The sequence below is a fragment of the Molothrus aeneus genome, chromosome Z (genome assembly GCF_037042795.1).
Source record: "Molothrus aeneus isolate 106 chromosome Z, BPBGC_Maene_1.0, whole genome shotgun sequence".
In the NCBI taxonomy this organism is placed as follows: Eukaryota; Metazoa; Chordata; class Aves; order Passeriformes; family Icteridae; genus Molothrus; species Molothrus aeneus.
The window spans coordinates 66,101,354-66,118,754 of record NC_089680.1 but is presented as its reverse complement, the minus strand read 5'-3'; the positions used below and the strand labels follow the sequence as shown (position 1 = coordinate 66,118,754).

Here is a 17,401-nt window from a genome sequence, read left to right as displayed (position 1 = left end):
TGGCCTGAGATTCAACAAGACCACAAAAACCCCTGCATTGCTGCAGGCTGGGGCAGAGCTGCCTGTTTGTAAAGCATCTGGGGGTGCTGGTTGACAGCAGCTGAACAAGAGCCAGCTGTGCCCAGGTGGCCAAGAAGGCCAAGGGCATCCTGGCCTGTGTCAGCAACAGAGGGGCAACCAGAGCAGGGCAGTGACCATCCCCCTGTGCTGGGCACCGGTGAGACCACAGCTCGAGCATTGTGTCCACCTCTGGGTCCCTCAATTCAAGGAAGGACATTGAGGGGCTGGAGCGTGTCCAGAGAAGGGAAAAAAGCTGGCAAAGGATCTGGAGCACATGTCTGATGACAAGCAGGTGAAGAATCTGGGTGCATTTAGCCTGGAAAAAAGGAGGCCTGGCACGGGGGGTACCTTATTGCTCCCTGCAACTCCCTGACCTGAGGCTGGAGCAGGTGGGGTCTCTTCTCCCAGGGAACCACTTACAGGATAAGAGCATGCAGTCTTAAGCTGCTTCAGGGGGGATTTAGATTGGACACTAGGAAGAATTCCTTCACAGAAAGGGTGATTAGACCTTGGAATGACTTGTCCAGGGAGGTAGTGGAGTCACTATTCCTGGAGGTGTTTAAGGGAAAGCTGGATGTGGCACTGAGTGCCATGGGCTAGTTGATATGACAGTGTTTGGTAAAAAGTTGGATTTGATGATCTCAGAGGTCTTTTCCAAACTAATGGATTCTGTGATTGCCCAATCTACTTGAAGGGAAAATAATCATACCAAATATACTTACAACAAACACTCTTGTGGTTTAACCTTAGCTGGCAACTAAGCAAAACACAGCTGCTTAGTCCTGCTCACTCCCCCACCCTAGTGGGACAGAACTGGAAGTGTAAAACTGAGAAACAAACTCATGGGCTGAGATAACTAACAGCAGTTTAATAAGTTAGAAATAGTAATAGTAGTAGTAATAATGAATTGCAAGGTGAAATGAAGACAAAACAAGGAGTGACAAAATAAAACTCAAGAAAAACAAGTGATTAAAATGAAAAAAAGAACAGCTACAGTTATACCATACCAGTTGTTTTGGCACCCAGTGTAGTGCATTCAGGGGCAGATTTGACTGAATGTGCTACAATGAATTTGTAGCTGTTGCTGCTGTTAAGCTATTAATTGGCAGGCTACTGTGCTTGCCGCGGGGCTCACTTTCCTGTCTGCCTGTTGGAACCCAGTGCTTGTTAGTGGCTGCTCTGATTTTGCTGCTGGATGCACTGGTGGTCACCTTGGCATTTTGTGCCTGGAATACTTTGGAGACAGCCATGTCAAAGTGCCTGGGCTGGAGAGTGCCCAGGGCAATCTGTGCTCCTGTGCTGTCACACTGGACAGGCTTGAACTCCAATGTGAACTTGAGTCTAAGTGACTGTGACCTGGGGAGGAGTCCACTGTAGAGCACAGAACCATTGACAGGCCATGGAGGATCTCATGCCGGGGCAGGTGGATGTCCAAAGGCACATGTGATCCCATCAGAATCCTGTTCTGGAGCAGGCTCCTGCCATGAGCTCTGGACCCCTGGAAGGGCTCCACTCTGGAGTACTGCAGCCTGTGTGGGAAGGACACACATTGGAGAAGTTGAAGGCAGCCAGCATTTATTGAGTTCAGATTGGTTTGAAGATTTGACTTGGACTTTCATCTTTTAATGTTGTTTTTGTTTTTCCTTACTGAAATAAAATTTAGCAGTCTGTGGGAGGAGGGAGTGTGTGAGCCACTACTGGCAGGCAGATGGGACAGGCACAAACCAATGGCTAAGGCACAAAGAGTGAATTTATGTCCATTATCATGCTAACTGGAGGAGCCCTAAAGCAACACCAGGGCTACCCAAGTGCAGAGCAGGCACTGTTAAACTCAGTCCATATACCAGGATGACCGGTCTGCTGTTCACACAGTCTTACCAAGAGTTATTCCCAGCTGTCTTCTGCTTTTCAACCCATTCTCCCAACAGAGCAGAAAAGGCCTCGCCATTTTTTTTTTTGCAAAGATTTGCGGTGGTTTATATTGATGAAGCTCACTGAAGTATAAATCCAAACAAAATATTCTATTGCTCTGCTTTTATCCAAAGGTATATTTAGTACTTTTCTCATAGGAAACATTTTTACAGAGCTGCTGAAGACTAATAATAGAGGTAAGAAACAAAAATAATAGCAACATGGGTATTTTAATCCTAACATAACTTGTCCCTGGGCAAAAGGCCAAAACATGCGCTACACAATATAAAATACTGTGCATTTCTTTTCTTGCCCTTTGTTATTTAATATTAGTACTGAGCCATATATACTCTAGCTATAACTTGCCTTCTCCTTCCCCAGACACCTTTTACTAAAGACAAAATTGCACATATATTTAAACTACATATCTAAGAATATATAGCTAAGTCAACTGTTTTAGAACTGAATGCTGAAACAAATTGCTTTTTCTAGGCACTAAGCAAAGTCTTAATTAAAGCAGTGCAGCCTCTAGCAAGGATTTACAAACCAGGGCACCTGCATCGATGTTCAACACACTGCAGTTAGAGGTGAGTGTCTGCAGGAGGGCATAGGGGGTCAGAGGTCCCATATGAGCCCTGTTTTGAGATCTACAATGAATTAGAACAGCAGAAAACAAGTAGTTTCTGGAAAGTGCTGGTTGGAAGATGATGCTGACAGAAGAAAACTTGGAAGACTGCTCTTAGTGGTCTCTAAGCTTGTGTTGCTTTGCCACTCCAATCCTCAGCCACTGTCCTGCATATAATCTGAGACCAAGGGGAAGCGGTCTTCTTACATTTGCCTACAAAGTGTAGCACAAAAAATATTTGTATTAGTTCCTCAAATATATGCACATATTTTATATGTCTTACGTGTATATTATAAGACAATGACCTAAGGGAGGAGGTCCAGCAGATGCCACAAAGATGATGATGGGGCTGGAGCATCTCTCTTGTAAGAGAAACTGCAGGAACAGGACCCGTTTAGTTCGGAGAAAAGCAAAAGGGGTTCTCAGTAATGTATATAAATATCTTCAAGGCTGGTGCCAACACGATGGTGTCAGACTCTTTTCCGTGTTGCCCAATGGCATGACAAGGGGCAGTGGCCATAAACTAAAACACGGTAAGTTCAACCTCAACAAGAACGCCACGTTGAGGGTGGCAGAGCACTAGAACAGGTGAGCCATGGCATCTCCCTTTCTGAGGACATTCCAAACCCACCTGGACGCGTTCCCGTGTTACCTGATCCAGGTGACCCTGTCTTGGCAGGAGAGTAGGTCGAGATGATCTCCAGAGGTGCCTCCTAACCCCTAACGATTCTGTGGTACGTGAAATTCTGTGCATAGACGCAGATATTACAGGCGTACGTGCCATGGGCGGCGTGCAGACCCGCGTTCACACAGCGAGTGCACCGATGTGACACACGGCGGGCACGCACCCGCGCCCGAGCCTCCGCCGGCCCAGCGCGGCCGCTGGTGGCAGCAGCGCCGGCCGCGGAGCGCCGCCCCCGCTCCCCGGGGGAGGTCAGGCCGGCGGTAGCGGAAGCTTCTCCCTCCCTCCCGGCGTCCCGGAACCAGCCCCGCCGCCGCCGCCGCCGCCTCCTCCTGCCTCGGCCCGCCGGCAGCATGTCAGCTCCCGGCGCCGCCTCCCGCAGGTGACACCCGCCCTTCCGCTGCCGCCGCTTCCCCTCCTATATGGGCCACCTGCTCTCGAAGGAGGCAAGGAGCCTAAGCCGGGATCGCCGCCGCCCGCGGGGGAAGGTGCCGCCGCCGCGCAGCCGGAGCTGCTTCCTGCGCGGGCCCTGCATGCTCTGCTTCATCGTGCACGGCGCCAGCCCGCCCGCCCCGGAGCAGTCGCTGCCCGCCGGGGACCCGCTGCTGCCGCCGCCGCCGCCCTACGTGTCGCTGACCGCTGCGGAGCAGCGCGTCGCCCGCCGCCTCCTGCGCCTGGCGCCCGCCGCCTGGGAACCTCCGGGCCGCTGCCAGCGCCTCTTCCTCTCCGGCCTGCTGCCCTCGCCGGTGCGGGGCCTCCTGGGGCCGCCCGGCGAGGTCTCCTCCGAGATGGTGTGCAAGCGCAAGGGGGCCGGGCTGCCCGCCTGCCCGCCCTGCAAGCAGCCGCGCTGCGCCGCCGCCGAGCCCGAGCCTGGCGCCTGCCAGTGCCCGGCGGAGCCGCAGCTGCTCGCCCTGCCCGGCACCGCGGGGGAGAGCGGCGGGGGCACCGCCGGGCAGGGCGGCGGCGGACAGCCCGCCTCGCCGCCGCCTCCCGCGCCCCAGGACGAGAAGGAGCAGGGCCGGGAGGAGGAGAAGGAGCGGGGCGGCGAGGCAGGCTGCGAGGAGCCGCTGGAGTACCCCGGCGACAGCTGCCGGGAGGTGCCGCCACCGCCCACCCCGGACATCAACCAGCTGCCGCCTTCCATCCTCCTCAAGGTGGGTCGGGATGGGGGGATAGACGGGCCAGCCCTCTCGTTGAGGATTTGGGAAGGGCCTGTGCCAGCGCCCGGGGTGCTGGTGTCGCCGGGCGGACTCAGAGCAGGGGGAGCCGGAGGAGGCCGGGCCAGTTCGGAACTGCCTCAGTGCCTGGCTTTGGGGGGACGGATAGGGTTCTGGGGTGTTGTTTGTGTCCCGTTCTGCGACCCCATTTTTTTGTCGTTGGAAACGGCTTTGTGAGGCATTACCTGGAGATGCAGACACACAAATCAGCTCCAGAAGCTGTCACCGTTAACTTCGTAAGGTGCCCTTTTTTACAAGTCGACTTTTACTTGCATCACTGGTGTAGTACGGGCCTAGGGGCCTGTCACTGTAGAGTGACAGGCTATTTAGAGCTTCCCTGGGTGTTGGAGCTACATAGACAAGTTTTCAGTGTTGATTATTAAACAGCTTGTATTGCTGCGTATTGTGGATCAATTCAGGCCTTAGTAGTCCCACAGTGTTTGCAGCCTTCTTGAATTGCATGCTTTCATTACGTCCTACGCTGTATATCCGAGGAACTGTCTCACCTCTCCTGTCCCTTTTGCTCTCTTTCTGTTCCTTTAATACTGTTCTCCTTTGGAACTACTTTCCATTTTTAAGCTGATCTTTTGACCACTGTACTGACTTCCTTCAACTAAACATTAGCTAAACAGAGGAGTCTAGCTGGAACTGAGCCGGTGATGTTTTCCATAGTCTGATGTCAGTGTTCCTTTAAATTTTGGGAATAAGTTTTCAGGATTGCAGGAGTTTCTCTGAGGTCAGATGACTAAACTTAAAGCAGGATGTAGTAATAGAGGAGTGAGAGGCTTGACTCTTGGTGTTTGTATTTTGCTAGTTGTACATCCACTGTAGAAAGTACTTCCTTTTTTCTTTTGTTGTCAAACAGTAACAACCTAACAACAATCTGTCTTTCTTGCACAGAGCACTAATTCTGTGGGAGATTTCGTTGGTTTGAGGGTTTTTTGTTGTTGTTGTTTGTTGGTTTTGTTTGTTTTTTTCAATACTCATAAGTGTGTTAGTAATGATAAGCATGTTTCATAGATGCGCTATGCAAATTAATTCTAGGCAAATAAGAATTCATGAATTCTATCATCTGAATTAATCTCATCTGTGATTACAAAATTGAAACTTTGTATTGTAGTTCTTCTGGAAGGGAATCCATTTGTTTGCCACTGTTACTGGAAGATAACTCTTTTCTTTGATATTTAATTTCTGGACTCATCTGATTAGTGTAGCTGAAATACTTTTGATCAATGGCATGAGTGCTTTTCTGTGGTTACTTTTAGTACTCAGTTTCACTTTTTAAAAAATATCTATCTATAACTGTGCCATAACTTTAATAGTGAAAGAAGTCTATCTTACCTGTGGACTAGTTTAAATGTTATTTAGTGTCTATTTCATTCTTAACCGTGCTTTCAAGATTGTGGGGGTTTTATGATTGGTTGCTTTTTTTTACAAACAAGGGGTTTTGCTTTAATCCCAGGCAGCCACTCACACACCACATCCACAGACTGGCTGGGTGGAGAATTCAGGGGAAAAAAGTGTACCTTGTGGGTTGTGATAGGAACACTTTAATAACTGATGAAAAATAGAGTGTGCTACTAACAGTGTTTGTATAAAAAGGAGAGAAAGAGAGATCCAGGTGATGCACAAAACGTTTGTACCAGCTACAAAACACTGTTACCAGCAGCTGGGAAGAATTTTATCCTAGCTGAAATCAGGACAGACATCTACCTTCCTCAGTGATTTTTGTCTCTGCAGTTGTCCTGTAGTCAGTTCCTTCTGCAATGTCTGAAAAAATAGGCCATTATTTCTAGCATTGTGGTAGGAGCCAACCTACTCACCCCCAAATTTGCCCTTCAATCCATAGCTGTACTGATGAGTTGGGTTTGTGGTTTTGGGTTTTTTGTGATTATTTATATGTATATATACACACAAGATATGTGTATCTTTATCTATATATCTGTATATATATAGATATATAGATATATAGATATATAGAGATATATAGATATATATCTACCTATTCCATTGTTTTGGGTTTTTTGGTTGCTTCCAAAATATACTAGTCTGTTAGGAACTTTGAACTTCAGATGTCTGTCTTCAAATGTCCTGTCAACTGGATTTACATTTGCCTTCTTTTGATCGATTTTGATACAGATAGAATTGTCCTAGAATATAATTCTTTCTCCAAATCTCTCATTTTATTATGAGAGGGTGGAAGACAAATGTACCCAAAATCTTGACTGAACTTTTTACAGTAGGTGTAGGACACACAAACTTTAACGGAAGGACAAGAGATTCCATCCTGGGAAACATCAGGAAACAGATCCTGATGGTTTTTTTCTTGATTCCCAGGTCTTTGACTTTCTGTTGTAGTGGTGATAGTGCAGGAGAGACTGTCACCGGTGTCTGTAGGTGGGCTCAAGACAAGCCCAATATGTCAGGAACTCTTTTGTGAGGAGCTTGCCACTTTGTCTGCTCAGGTGCTGTTTAGCTGTTTACAGTGGTTCAGTCTCCTCTAAGCCAAGGGTTTGGGATGGGTGGAAGGGTTTGTCAGACTGAAGTTGGCCTGCAGATCATTAGATGGGCCCTGCTCGACTGGGAGTTTCACAGTGCAGTGTGCCAGTTGATCCTGTTTCCCTGGCTGGTGAAGGAGTATCCTGGTCACTATGAAGTGATAAAAGAATGGTGAAACATGTATAAGAAAACAATTTTATACAGTGGGCAAAATGTCATCTTTAGTCTTGCTAGAGGAGGGTGATTACCTTTGACTAAAGGGTAATTTAAAGCCATTCTCTTTAAAACTTGAGGAGAATTAAGGAATTATAGATCAGACAGCTATAGATAGCTCGACTGTGAGCTATAGATAGCTAGACATGTATGAATGAAAAAAAAAAAGGAAGCTGTTTCTAACTTCAGAAAATTACAAAATCTGCTGCATACAACTAATTTCTGAGAACTTTGAGTTGTATATCACAATTTTGTGCCTATTGAAGAGTCACTGCTGCTTATTCCTGGAAAATAAAAGAGAAAAATAAATCTTGCTGTTGTATGTGTTACCTCTTTGCAGTGCTGCTGTTTAATCAAAAAAGGTGTAAAATGGTCTGAAGCCTGAGCCATGAACTTAAGACAGAATGCCAATTCAAACACTTCAGATTTCCTTTTGCAGTGTATTAACAGGAGTTCTGCATGTAAAACACAGAGGGGAAATTCTTTCCTGTGCTTGGTGCTTTTAAAGCCTCTGCTAGAGTACTGCAGTAGGTTGTGGGCACTGGGATCTCTTTAAGAAATCCACACACAAATGTGAGGGGCATCAGAGGAGAGCTGGAGGTCATGAAAATATGGCCTATTACAGTAGTTGGAAGTTTCTGGACAAACTGAATGACAGTTGTTCAGAAAGAAGACTGAGATGCAATCTTTAGTTAAGAGAAAATTGATAGAAAGTTCCTGTTCCTTGTTGAATAGAAAGAAATAATAAGCTTAATTTGGGTGAGATAAATGTTCTTTCACTGTATCATTTTCCAGGCCTTGGCAACAGTGGTTTCCCATCTCTAAGGTTATGTGACTGATACCTAGAAAGGTTGATCTGAACAGAGACTAGACAGACTAAATGGACAAAGTAGATACTTATTGAAAGGCCTTAAAAGGATACACCTTGGGCAGTGCGAGAGCCTGGCCAGGGCCACACCCAGATTGAATCCAGGATGGATCTGGGTCACAAGTTTTTACACTTTTATAAGTTTTGGTTTATTTACATACTGGGTTAAATTGTCCAATTACAGCTCCAGGTCATGGAGTCTCAACTCCCTGGCTTGCCCCCTTCTCTCTGCTCTTGTTTCTGCTTTTTGGATAATGGTTGTCCTTGATTCTGTAGCTGGGAAGGGATTGTTTTGCCAACTACCCTGTGAAGAGAACTCTAACACCTAATATGAAGTTTCAGAGTTACATACCAGGCAGCAGATAATCTGAAAAATATAAAAGCTGAAACCCAAGGTATCATGAGAAGTTGAGATTTTTATTTATTGATTCTTTTCTAACATCAAGGAATGTTTGGGGTGTGCTTGAACTTGCTTCAAAACAAGAGAGTCTAGAATGGATGATGTCTTCTTTTGAGGTCCCCTTTCTCAGTTTGCTGATCTTATTTTTATAAAGCATGAACACGTGCCTGTAGCACTGACCCTGTGAGTTTTGGCTTAGGGCTAATGCACTCTAAGGGGAAGATAAGTGTGTGTGTGAGTAGATATATGGGTATGTATTAAATGTAGGGTTTTCATAGGTATATTATTACTGTTATTTGAAGCACTATTGACTCCTTTTCTCTTTACTCAGTGCTCTTTACTTATTTTTCTCATTCTTTTTGGAAAGTTACAGGTTTTCTTTTGTTGCAATGATAACATTTTTTTATTATAATGTTGATTGAAACAAAATGCATTGCTGCTGTCATTGTACTGTTAGCACTGAATTTAAGATAATCTGCGTTATGTGAAGTGGGTTTGATAGACTAAAGATAGACCTTTAATTTTGTCTTCTGATTTTATGAATGCTGGTGTTTATACCTGAAAAGACTGCATGTGCATTTTATAGTTGCACTGTGATTTTCTTTTAAATTTTTTTTAAAATTCTTTTTGGCTAGTGAGGAGGAAGAGGCTGCAAAATGCATCATTTGGATTGGACTTTATCAGCAAGGTCATTGAGTCACTTTTGTAATATTAGCTTTCTTTCCTATTTATGCTGGTGTTCCAGCATATTATCCTGTCTAAAGTTCATGTTGAGTCTTACTTTATGTCTAGCACTAAGAGATATGAAATGGGTTTTGAACCTTTGTGACTGATGTAGGAGGTAAAATATCCTTTAATTTTGCTATTAATTTGCCTGAACTCATATTTCTTCAGCAATGATCAACACAGCAATGTGGTTTGTTAGGGATTTGTTTTGATTTTTTGGCTTCTTGACAGTTTTTTGTTTTTCCCATGAAGCTTACTGTGATTCTAGTGGGGAAATGAAGTTGCCTGAGGTTCACTGTGGTGTTACCAAACTTCTGGAATACAATTGAGGGGCAAAATTGTGAAGGGAAGGTGTGCCAGTAGACTAGTAAATAACAAAAAGACAGTATATGCTCATTATCTCAATGATAAATTTCTGAAAGATGTTGTAAATTTTATGACTGATTGCAAAATTATGAAAACAATTGTTTTGCTTTGCAGAGGTGTGTTTGAAAAGGTGGCTTTTGTTCAAGCATGTAGGTTTTAACATCACAGAATGAGCTATGTAATGGAGGAGAAATGTCATGGAATGAAATTTCTGGTTTCTTTGACAGGGATAGATGCCTTAACCCTCATGGCCAGTAGAAGTTTCCTTAATGTTGTTTAGGTGTTGGCTTGGCTTGTTCAACATCTCCAAAATGACGTATTATTGCATGGAGGAAACTAAGAGATTACCAGTTGTGCAGTGTTGGAATGTAAAGTAAATTAAATATAACATGTGCTTTCATTCCCTAATAATTTATTTGTTTCTTTTGTTTAGGTTGCCTGACCCATGTTTGATCTTTCACAGATTTTGCTTTGTTTTAATGTCTTTGTTTTTAAACTGGCATCGTGACTCAGAAGCATTACCTGGTGTCTTTTGGTGAGGACAGTTGGGTTTCTGAGAGTGAAAACATTGTGAGCTCCTGCAAGTAAAGCTACTCTACTTATTGGTCAGGACTCTTCCTTTCCATTAGGAGGACAGTAATTTCTTACAGACAGAAGCTAATGTTGTGGTTTACCTTGAAGCTAAGGCAATCTGTGAGTAAGTGGCTGGTAAAGGCAGTGTCTGTCTCCTTTTGTAACTTCTGGCTGTGTGTTCCTGTCACTGGCTTTGTGCTCTGCAGAGTGATTATGCAATTGCTGGGGGAGTAAATTCATCTGGCTAATCTGACACCAATCTGTAACATCGCAAAACTTTTCCTTAGAGTCAGCTGCCTGAAAGGACTTTCTCTAAGTACAGTCAGTAAATCCAGTGCTAAAATTCAAGAGACTCAAAGTAGGGGACAAGGACAGTTTGAACTTGATTTCCTTCATGGGTGTCCTGAGGCTCCTTTCAGAGGTGTGTGAGTTCAATGTTCACATCTCCTTCATAAACTCACAATTATTTGTATTTCCCTTGTTCTTTTCAAGTTATGTGTAAGCGAAGTGAAGAAATATCTTGAAAACAGAGCACATACTTGTTCTTCCTTCCTCTTCTCTGTCTTGGTTTGGAAAGACAGGAGTCTGCTAAGGAAGGCAGGAGCCTCCCCTGAAATGGAGAATGTAAACCCTCCCCACCCCTCTGAATTGCTATAAATTTTAAATTAAGGGGCTCTTAGGCAAAAAAAACATGGGAGCAGGAAATAACAATTCTTTAATAGGGAAGAAGAAATAAAAGGATAAAATAAACAATGCAGTACACTAGAATAACACTGACAGAGTCAGAACCCAACCTGACACCCTGTGGGTCAGGGTGTTGGTGACAGTCCAATTGGAAATGTGGCTGCAGTCCTCCTGAAGTGTCAGATGTGGTTCTGTTGGAGCATGGGGTCCTGCAGAAAAGGATGTAGTCTTCCTTTGACAATCCAGTGGAAGAAGAGGCAGCTGCTGTTCCTCTGGGGAATCTAGTGGAGAAAACCGTGCTGGTGTCTCAAAACTTCTGGATTGTATCTGGGTAGCAATACTTGGCTCCTCCCTCTGGGCAGAGCATCTCACAATGGGATGTTATAGTTCTTATCAGTCACCCAGTGACATTCAATAGTCTGTTATCAGAAGATGTCCCCTTGAAAGGGAGGAGTGATTGTGATCACTCAGAGAGAGAGATAAGGCAAACTGCCCACTTGACAAAAGACAACTGCCATACAGATGGTAATAGAATACGTCTTGCCTTGCAATCTGGAACATGAATTCTTGAATTTTCTGAAATAGAGTGAAACAGCCTTTAATATACATAAATCTTAATCTGGTAGTTTAACTGCTCTATGCCTGCAATTAGCAAATACTGTATTTTGTTGTTCATAGTAAAATGTCATGCACTAAGCATGTTCTTTTTGTCAAATGGTACTTGAGAAATATTTTTGTTAATGAAATTGTAGTTAGTTGCTGAATAAATTGATGAAACAAATAAGCAGTTTTCCAAGAATGAATGTCTCAAGTTACTTAGGCATCATGAAATGTTTGAGTGTACATTTTATTGTTCCTTTGTGGTTAATTCCTTAAGATTTTTTGTTTCAAACAAATCTGCCTGATGCAGTGTAATGAAAACAATTTTATAGATACCTGTTTATGAATATGAAAGCTTCTTATTGATAGAGGGGAGCTTTATTCACAGAAATGAAATTATTTCTTTCAAATGAAAAATGATGGACAGAAATAGGGGATGTGTAGATTCACCTTTTAATATTTTCTGCTGTGGGGCCTATATTTTGTTCATGTCCACAGATGTATGCCTGTTTTTTAAAGTTAGCAGTATCTTTTTAAATAACAGTATTAGGAATCAACAGAATTCTCTTGCATCATTTCCTGAGGCAAAAGTTTCTTTGGTATATGCAATCAATAATTCTAACTCCTTGATTATGGTTTTACTCCTTGGTTATGGTTTTATGTTTACTTTATATTTGATCTTGGTGATGTGAATTACTTCTTAGAAAACTTCATGCTGAGGAGATTGTGTTAGCAACCACATAGTCAATTTTCTACTACCAAACTTCCTTTCATAGTAACTTTAATGGATATGGTTGACTTTTTGCAATATCGTTTGATTAAAAGTGCAGTTTTTTTTCTTTGCTTGATTCTCTTTGAGGAACTTAATTTAAGGCCAAAATTACCAAATATTTAAAGACACACTAAATAAATTTAGCATATGGATTTCTGATTTTTTAAAACTGCTCTTTATTATTTTTAAAAAACATATTTATAGGATGCTTTGTGGTGTTTTTTGTTTTGCTGTTTTGTTTTTTTTTTTCTCCTCTCTGAAATACTCTAACATTTCACACAAGTGTTCAAAACAGTCTTTTTTAAATACACGGGTTGAACTCTCTAGCATACATTTTATATAGAAACAGTGGGGAAGTGTTAAGGATGTAATCTCTGAGGTCCATTATGCAAGGACTTAGTAGTAAAGAAGAAAATGACGCAAAATAACTTTATTTCTAGTTTTTCTGGTTGGACCCTTCACTAATATTTGCTTTCTCCCTGTCTCATCCGTTGTCTTACAAAATATTCTAAAAAGTTGAAGAAAACACCAAAACTTTGTTAGACACTTTTTTTGGTGGTCTGAATTGTGCTGTGCAAGGACTTGGTTTAGCTGGTTTAAAATCAATTTGACATCACCTGATTCAGAATGGTGGATTGACTCACGTGGGTACTGTGGAATTAGCTGTGTTTTGTTGTTTAAAGGTAAAACAGTGTGGCTTTTCTCTTGTAAAGGATTTGTATGGGTTTTTATTCAAAATTAGACTGTTTGCATTGAGTGAAGCAGACTGAATGTGATTTGACTGAAAACTTCCTGTATCTGTTAGCTGACTTTTGCTGTCATGGGCATTGCATTTTTTATTTTCTTTTGATGTAGGTTGGAACACATCTCTCAGATCATTAAATCCAACCATTAACCTGGTACTGCCAAGTCCACCAATAATCCATGCCCCTAAGTGCCACATCTACATGTCTTTTAAATACCTTCAGGGATGGTGTCTCCACCACTGCCTTGGGCAGCCTGTTCCAGTGCTGGATAACCCTTTCAGTGAAGAAATTTTTCCTAATGTCTAAACCAAACCTCCCCTGCCTCAGCTTGTGACCATTTCTTGTTGTCCTGTCAATTTTTGCCTGGGAGAAGACCCTGAATCCCCCTGGCTACACCCTCCTTACAGGCAGTTGTAGACAGCAATAATGTTCCCCTTGACCCTTCTTTTCTCAGGATTGAAAACCCTCAGCTTCTTCCTATCTGACTTGTGCTCCAGACCCTTTACCAGCTCCAGTGCCCTCTGGACACACACCAGCACCTCAGGGTTTTTTCTGTAGTGAGGGACCCAAAACTGACCACAGGATTGAGGTGTGGCTTCACCAGTGTTCAGCACAGGGGAATGGTCACTGCCCTGGAGTGCTGCCATGCAAGCCGTGAGCAGACAGTTTCTGCAGGAGAGTGCTGTGTCAAAGCAAACTGGCAGACAAAATTCACAGCCTTTCACTTATTCCACCACACAGGTTGTCTGGTCACGGGAGGAGACCAGGTTGGTAAAGCAGGACGTGCCTTTCACAAACCTGTGTTGGCTGGGCCTTACTCATGGTTGTCCTGTATGTAACAACACTTGAGATGATCTGCTCCATACCCTTATTCAGGACCAAGGTCTGATGACAGGCCTGTAGTTTCCTGGATCTTCCTTCAAGCCTTTTGTGTAGATGAACATCACATGTATCATTCAGTCAACTGGAAATGCCCCTGTTAGCAAGTAGGACTGCTTGTAAATAATGGAAAGTGGCTTGGTGAGCACTTCCACGAGCTCCCTCAGGGCCCACGGATCCCATTTTGCCCTGTAGACTTGTGGGTCTGAAGTGATGAAGTGGGTCACTGACTGTTCCCCTTTAGATTACAAGGGACTTTATTCTTCTCCCTGTCCCTGTCTTCCAGTTCAGTGGGCTGGGTACCTGGGGGCAGCCAGTCTTGCTGCTGAAGACTGAGGCAAGGAAAGTATTTACTGGTTTTTAATGAGACTGCACAAACAGTTTATTTCAAAGCAAGAGCTTGTGGTTAAAGAATTTACTATGTCTGGAAGGTATGATAAAGCTGTCAGTGAGGAAGATCAGGTATCCCTAAAATGGGATGTTGCCTGAAGGTTCATAGAGTCTCTTGCAGCCATTGAAGGGAAAGATAAACCCACTAATTTTAACAGTGACATGAAAGGGTGAATCAGGAGAAACTGACATCTGCATTAGGAATTTGAGCTGAAAGAGGGTGAGATGAGAGAGAGGGAGCTCCTTTTCCAGAACTCTGCGTCCTCTACCCCTGCCTTTTGCCAACAGGGAAAATAATGTAAAATGATTCTATAAAAAGCTATTCAATTTTTTTTCCTTTACTGTGCTGAAGGATATTCTGGTGTTTGGAAGAGGGATTAGACAGTAGAGGGGGGAGCAAACTGAATGGATTCATGGATATGGAAGTGTAGATGTTTGAGTACAATCGTCAGGAATTAAATGTGCTAACTAGTAGAACCATTGCCATCCAAGTTATTTGTCATAAGCGGGAGTTAAATGAACAGGCCTGTGTGTAGGAATAGTTTTCAGCTGTATTTATACATCCATTGGAATTAGAAAATTTAAGCCACAATATCAGTGTGTGAATAGAGAATAATACTGAATTAAAGGCTGGTGAAGTCATCAAAGTGAGTAGAAGTGTTTTATGCACTAGTGTAGTATTTTAATCAGTAGCTCAGCTAATCACTTCATGTGAGGGTGATGTGCCACCACCTGGGATGTGTATAGTCCTTGCTTCTAAATTCCATTTAGTGTAATTCAGTATGTCATCATCTAGCAAATGCAAGCTCTGAAGATAAGCTGTTGTTTTACATGGCATTATTCAGCATTCTTTTATAGCTGGAACTTTTATAGCTATTACAGATAATAAAACTGGCAAGGCCTTGTTTTTGAACACATACCTCTTGTGTAACTTACATGGCTACTCCTGTGCATGCTGGGACTTCTGCAATGGTTTGGGTCTCCCTTCTCATCCCGGTGGCCTCACTGTTTTCTGAGAAGTCAGTTTGCAGCACCTGTACTCCTTAATTGTCTCTGCTTCTAGACTTGAGTACAGCATGGAGTAAAATATTACTACAAATGCTTTTGGACATTTTAAAGAATATTTTCTATGCAGCAGTACTGTTTGTGTCAAGTGCTTAATCAAACTGGTTTCTTCTTTGTTTTGTTGTTGCTACAGCTGCTTCATGCAGGAGAAACAGGTTAGCAGTAGGTCTGTGATTTGTAAGGGCTTTCAGCTTTTAGTGGGATGGTAGCGTGATGGGTTGATCCTGACTGGGCACCACCTTCCCCTCCAAAGCCCTGGGACTCCCCTTCTTGACTGGTGAGACAAAACATTAGGAAAGGGTCATGAATTAAGGACAGGGAGAGATCACTCAGTGATTACTGTCATGGGCAAAACAGACTGAACTTAGGGAAATAGGTTGAATTTTTTACAAATCAAATCAGACTAGGAAAATGAGAAGTAAAACCTACATCTTTCCTAACTGTTTTATCCTTCCTTGGCCTAACTGCACTTATATTTTTCTCCCTCCTTCCCCCAGCTGTTCAAGAGGACCAGAGCAGGGGTTATAGTCAGTTCATCATACCTTGTTTCTGCTGCTTCTTCATCACACATTCTCACTCTGTCTCTAGCCCAACTTGTTTCTTCTCAATGACATTTTTTTTCTCCTTCTTACCTTATTCCAGAGGTGCTACTGCCATCACTGACTGTCTTAGCCTTGGCCAGTGTGGGTCCATCTTGGGTGCTGGCTTACACTGGCTCTGTAAGATATGAGGGAAAGTTCTAGCAGCTTCTCAGAGAAGCTGCCTTTGTAGCCCCCCAACTCTCAAAACCTAGCCATGCCAACCCAGGATAAACAAAATAGAATACAGATATTATTTATGGGCTTTTATTTTAACAGTGGCAGCTGTGTTAGCAACAGTCTTTACTGTACCAGGTTTACTATGTTCTTCAGTACTGCAAGCTTTGGTTTCTCAAAGGTGGTATTTCTACAAATAAACATATTTATTTCCCACTGGAGTAAAGATTAGTTGAAGTGTTTTATAATGCCAACCTTGATATCCTTTGTTAATATTAATTGAAGTCTAAATGTCTGTCAAGTGTCTGTCTAAACATAATGTGGATCATGTTGCTTTGTTCTATTCTAAGGTTTTTATAACTGTTAAAAGATTCAGTCTTCTGTTTCCTGTTGGTAGCAGGAATTCAATTTTCCTAGTGCTCTTACTAACTTAGAATTACTGAGCATCATCAATGAGCATCAGACTGTCAGCTATTCTCATGTTTAGAATTACACTTTTGCAGGAAATGTCAGATGCCAAATTACCACTTACTATTCAGTGCTTTCTTTCTGCTTGACTGAGGGTGATGGTATTTTTTGAGTGCTGATTGCAAGTGCCTCCTAGTCCTGCTCATGGTTTCACCAGTATGGACAAGAACTACAGGGATAAAGCAGGCAGTGATTGTTTGCTCTTCTGTCTGCTGTGTTTAACTGGCTGCCTAATGAGAAGCAGACACTGACTCTGGTAATGGCCAAGCAAAGGCCTGCAGGGAAATGGGGTTCATACACAGTCCTTCAATACTGAGGAGTCTTGCATAAGAGATTGCAAGTTTCTCATAGCTAGAAAAAGAGTAGAATGATAAATTTTGCAAGCATGTACAGAGAATCATGAATTTGACCCCCTCCTCTAATTCAAAATCTTCTTCATCAAGGGATCTTGTTGGGATGTACATATTTAAAACTGCTGGGGTAAGCCATGCCCTAGAACAAGGAGTACAGTTCATGGTTGTTATTCTCGACAGTTTGTTGTCTTGTCTGTTCCAAAGCCCACCTAATGAACAAAGTTCTTTAAGCTACCATTATATTTCAATGCTTCATTATTCTTTCTTTTTTTTTCCCCCCTCTTTGCCATCCCTTTTCCTTGGCCAAACAGTACTAGTAGTTTCCTTGAATGTTTTCATGTTTGCTGAGCTTTCCTATGGACACTCTTGAGTATTTCCATGTTTTCTTGAGAAAATTACCTGAGATGGGCAGTAGTACTTCTATGTACTACTTGATGTTCTCAGATCAGTGGGAGGACTTTTTCACAATTTGCAGTCTGTACTCCTGTGTAAGTATAATGCCACTACTACCTTTTCTCAATATGGGATCACATGTAGATTTAAGTTCAT

At 43.0% G+C, this 17,401-nt stretch overlaps 1 protein-coding gene and 1 long non-coding RNA gene across 3 annotated transcripts in view; one reads left to right on the top strand and one right to left on the bottom strand.

Annotated features, from left to right (window-relative positions):
- Positions 1 to 3,500, bottom strand: part of LOC136569029 (uncharacterized) — a 38,828-nt gene extending 35,328 nt beyond the window's left edge. The window contains exon 1 of one of the 2 annotated variants that reach the window (XR_010785309.1): positions 3,228 to 3,500. This is a non-coding gene — a long non-coding RNA (uncharacterized lncRNA). The remainder of the gene's footprint in view (positions 1 to 3,227) is intronic. The other variant, XR_010785308.1, reaches the window with a different exon arrangement.
- Positions 3,501 to 3,623: 123 nt separating this feature from the next.
- FBXL17 (F-box and leucine rich repeat protein 17) overlaps positions 3,624 to 17,401 on the top strand; it is a 271,635-nt gene continuing 257,857 nt past the window's right edge. Inside the window, exon 1 of the mRNA XM_066569489.1 lies at positions 3,624 to 4,432. Within this exon, the coding sequence (XP_066425586.1) occupies positions 3,701 to 4,432 (732 nt within the window). The 5' untranslated portion in view covers positions 3,624 to 3,700. The remainder of the gene's footprint in view (positions 4,433 to 17,401) is intronic.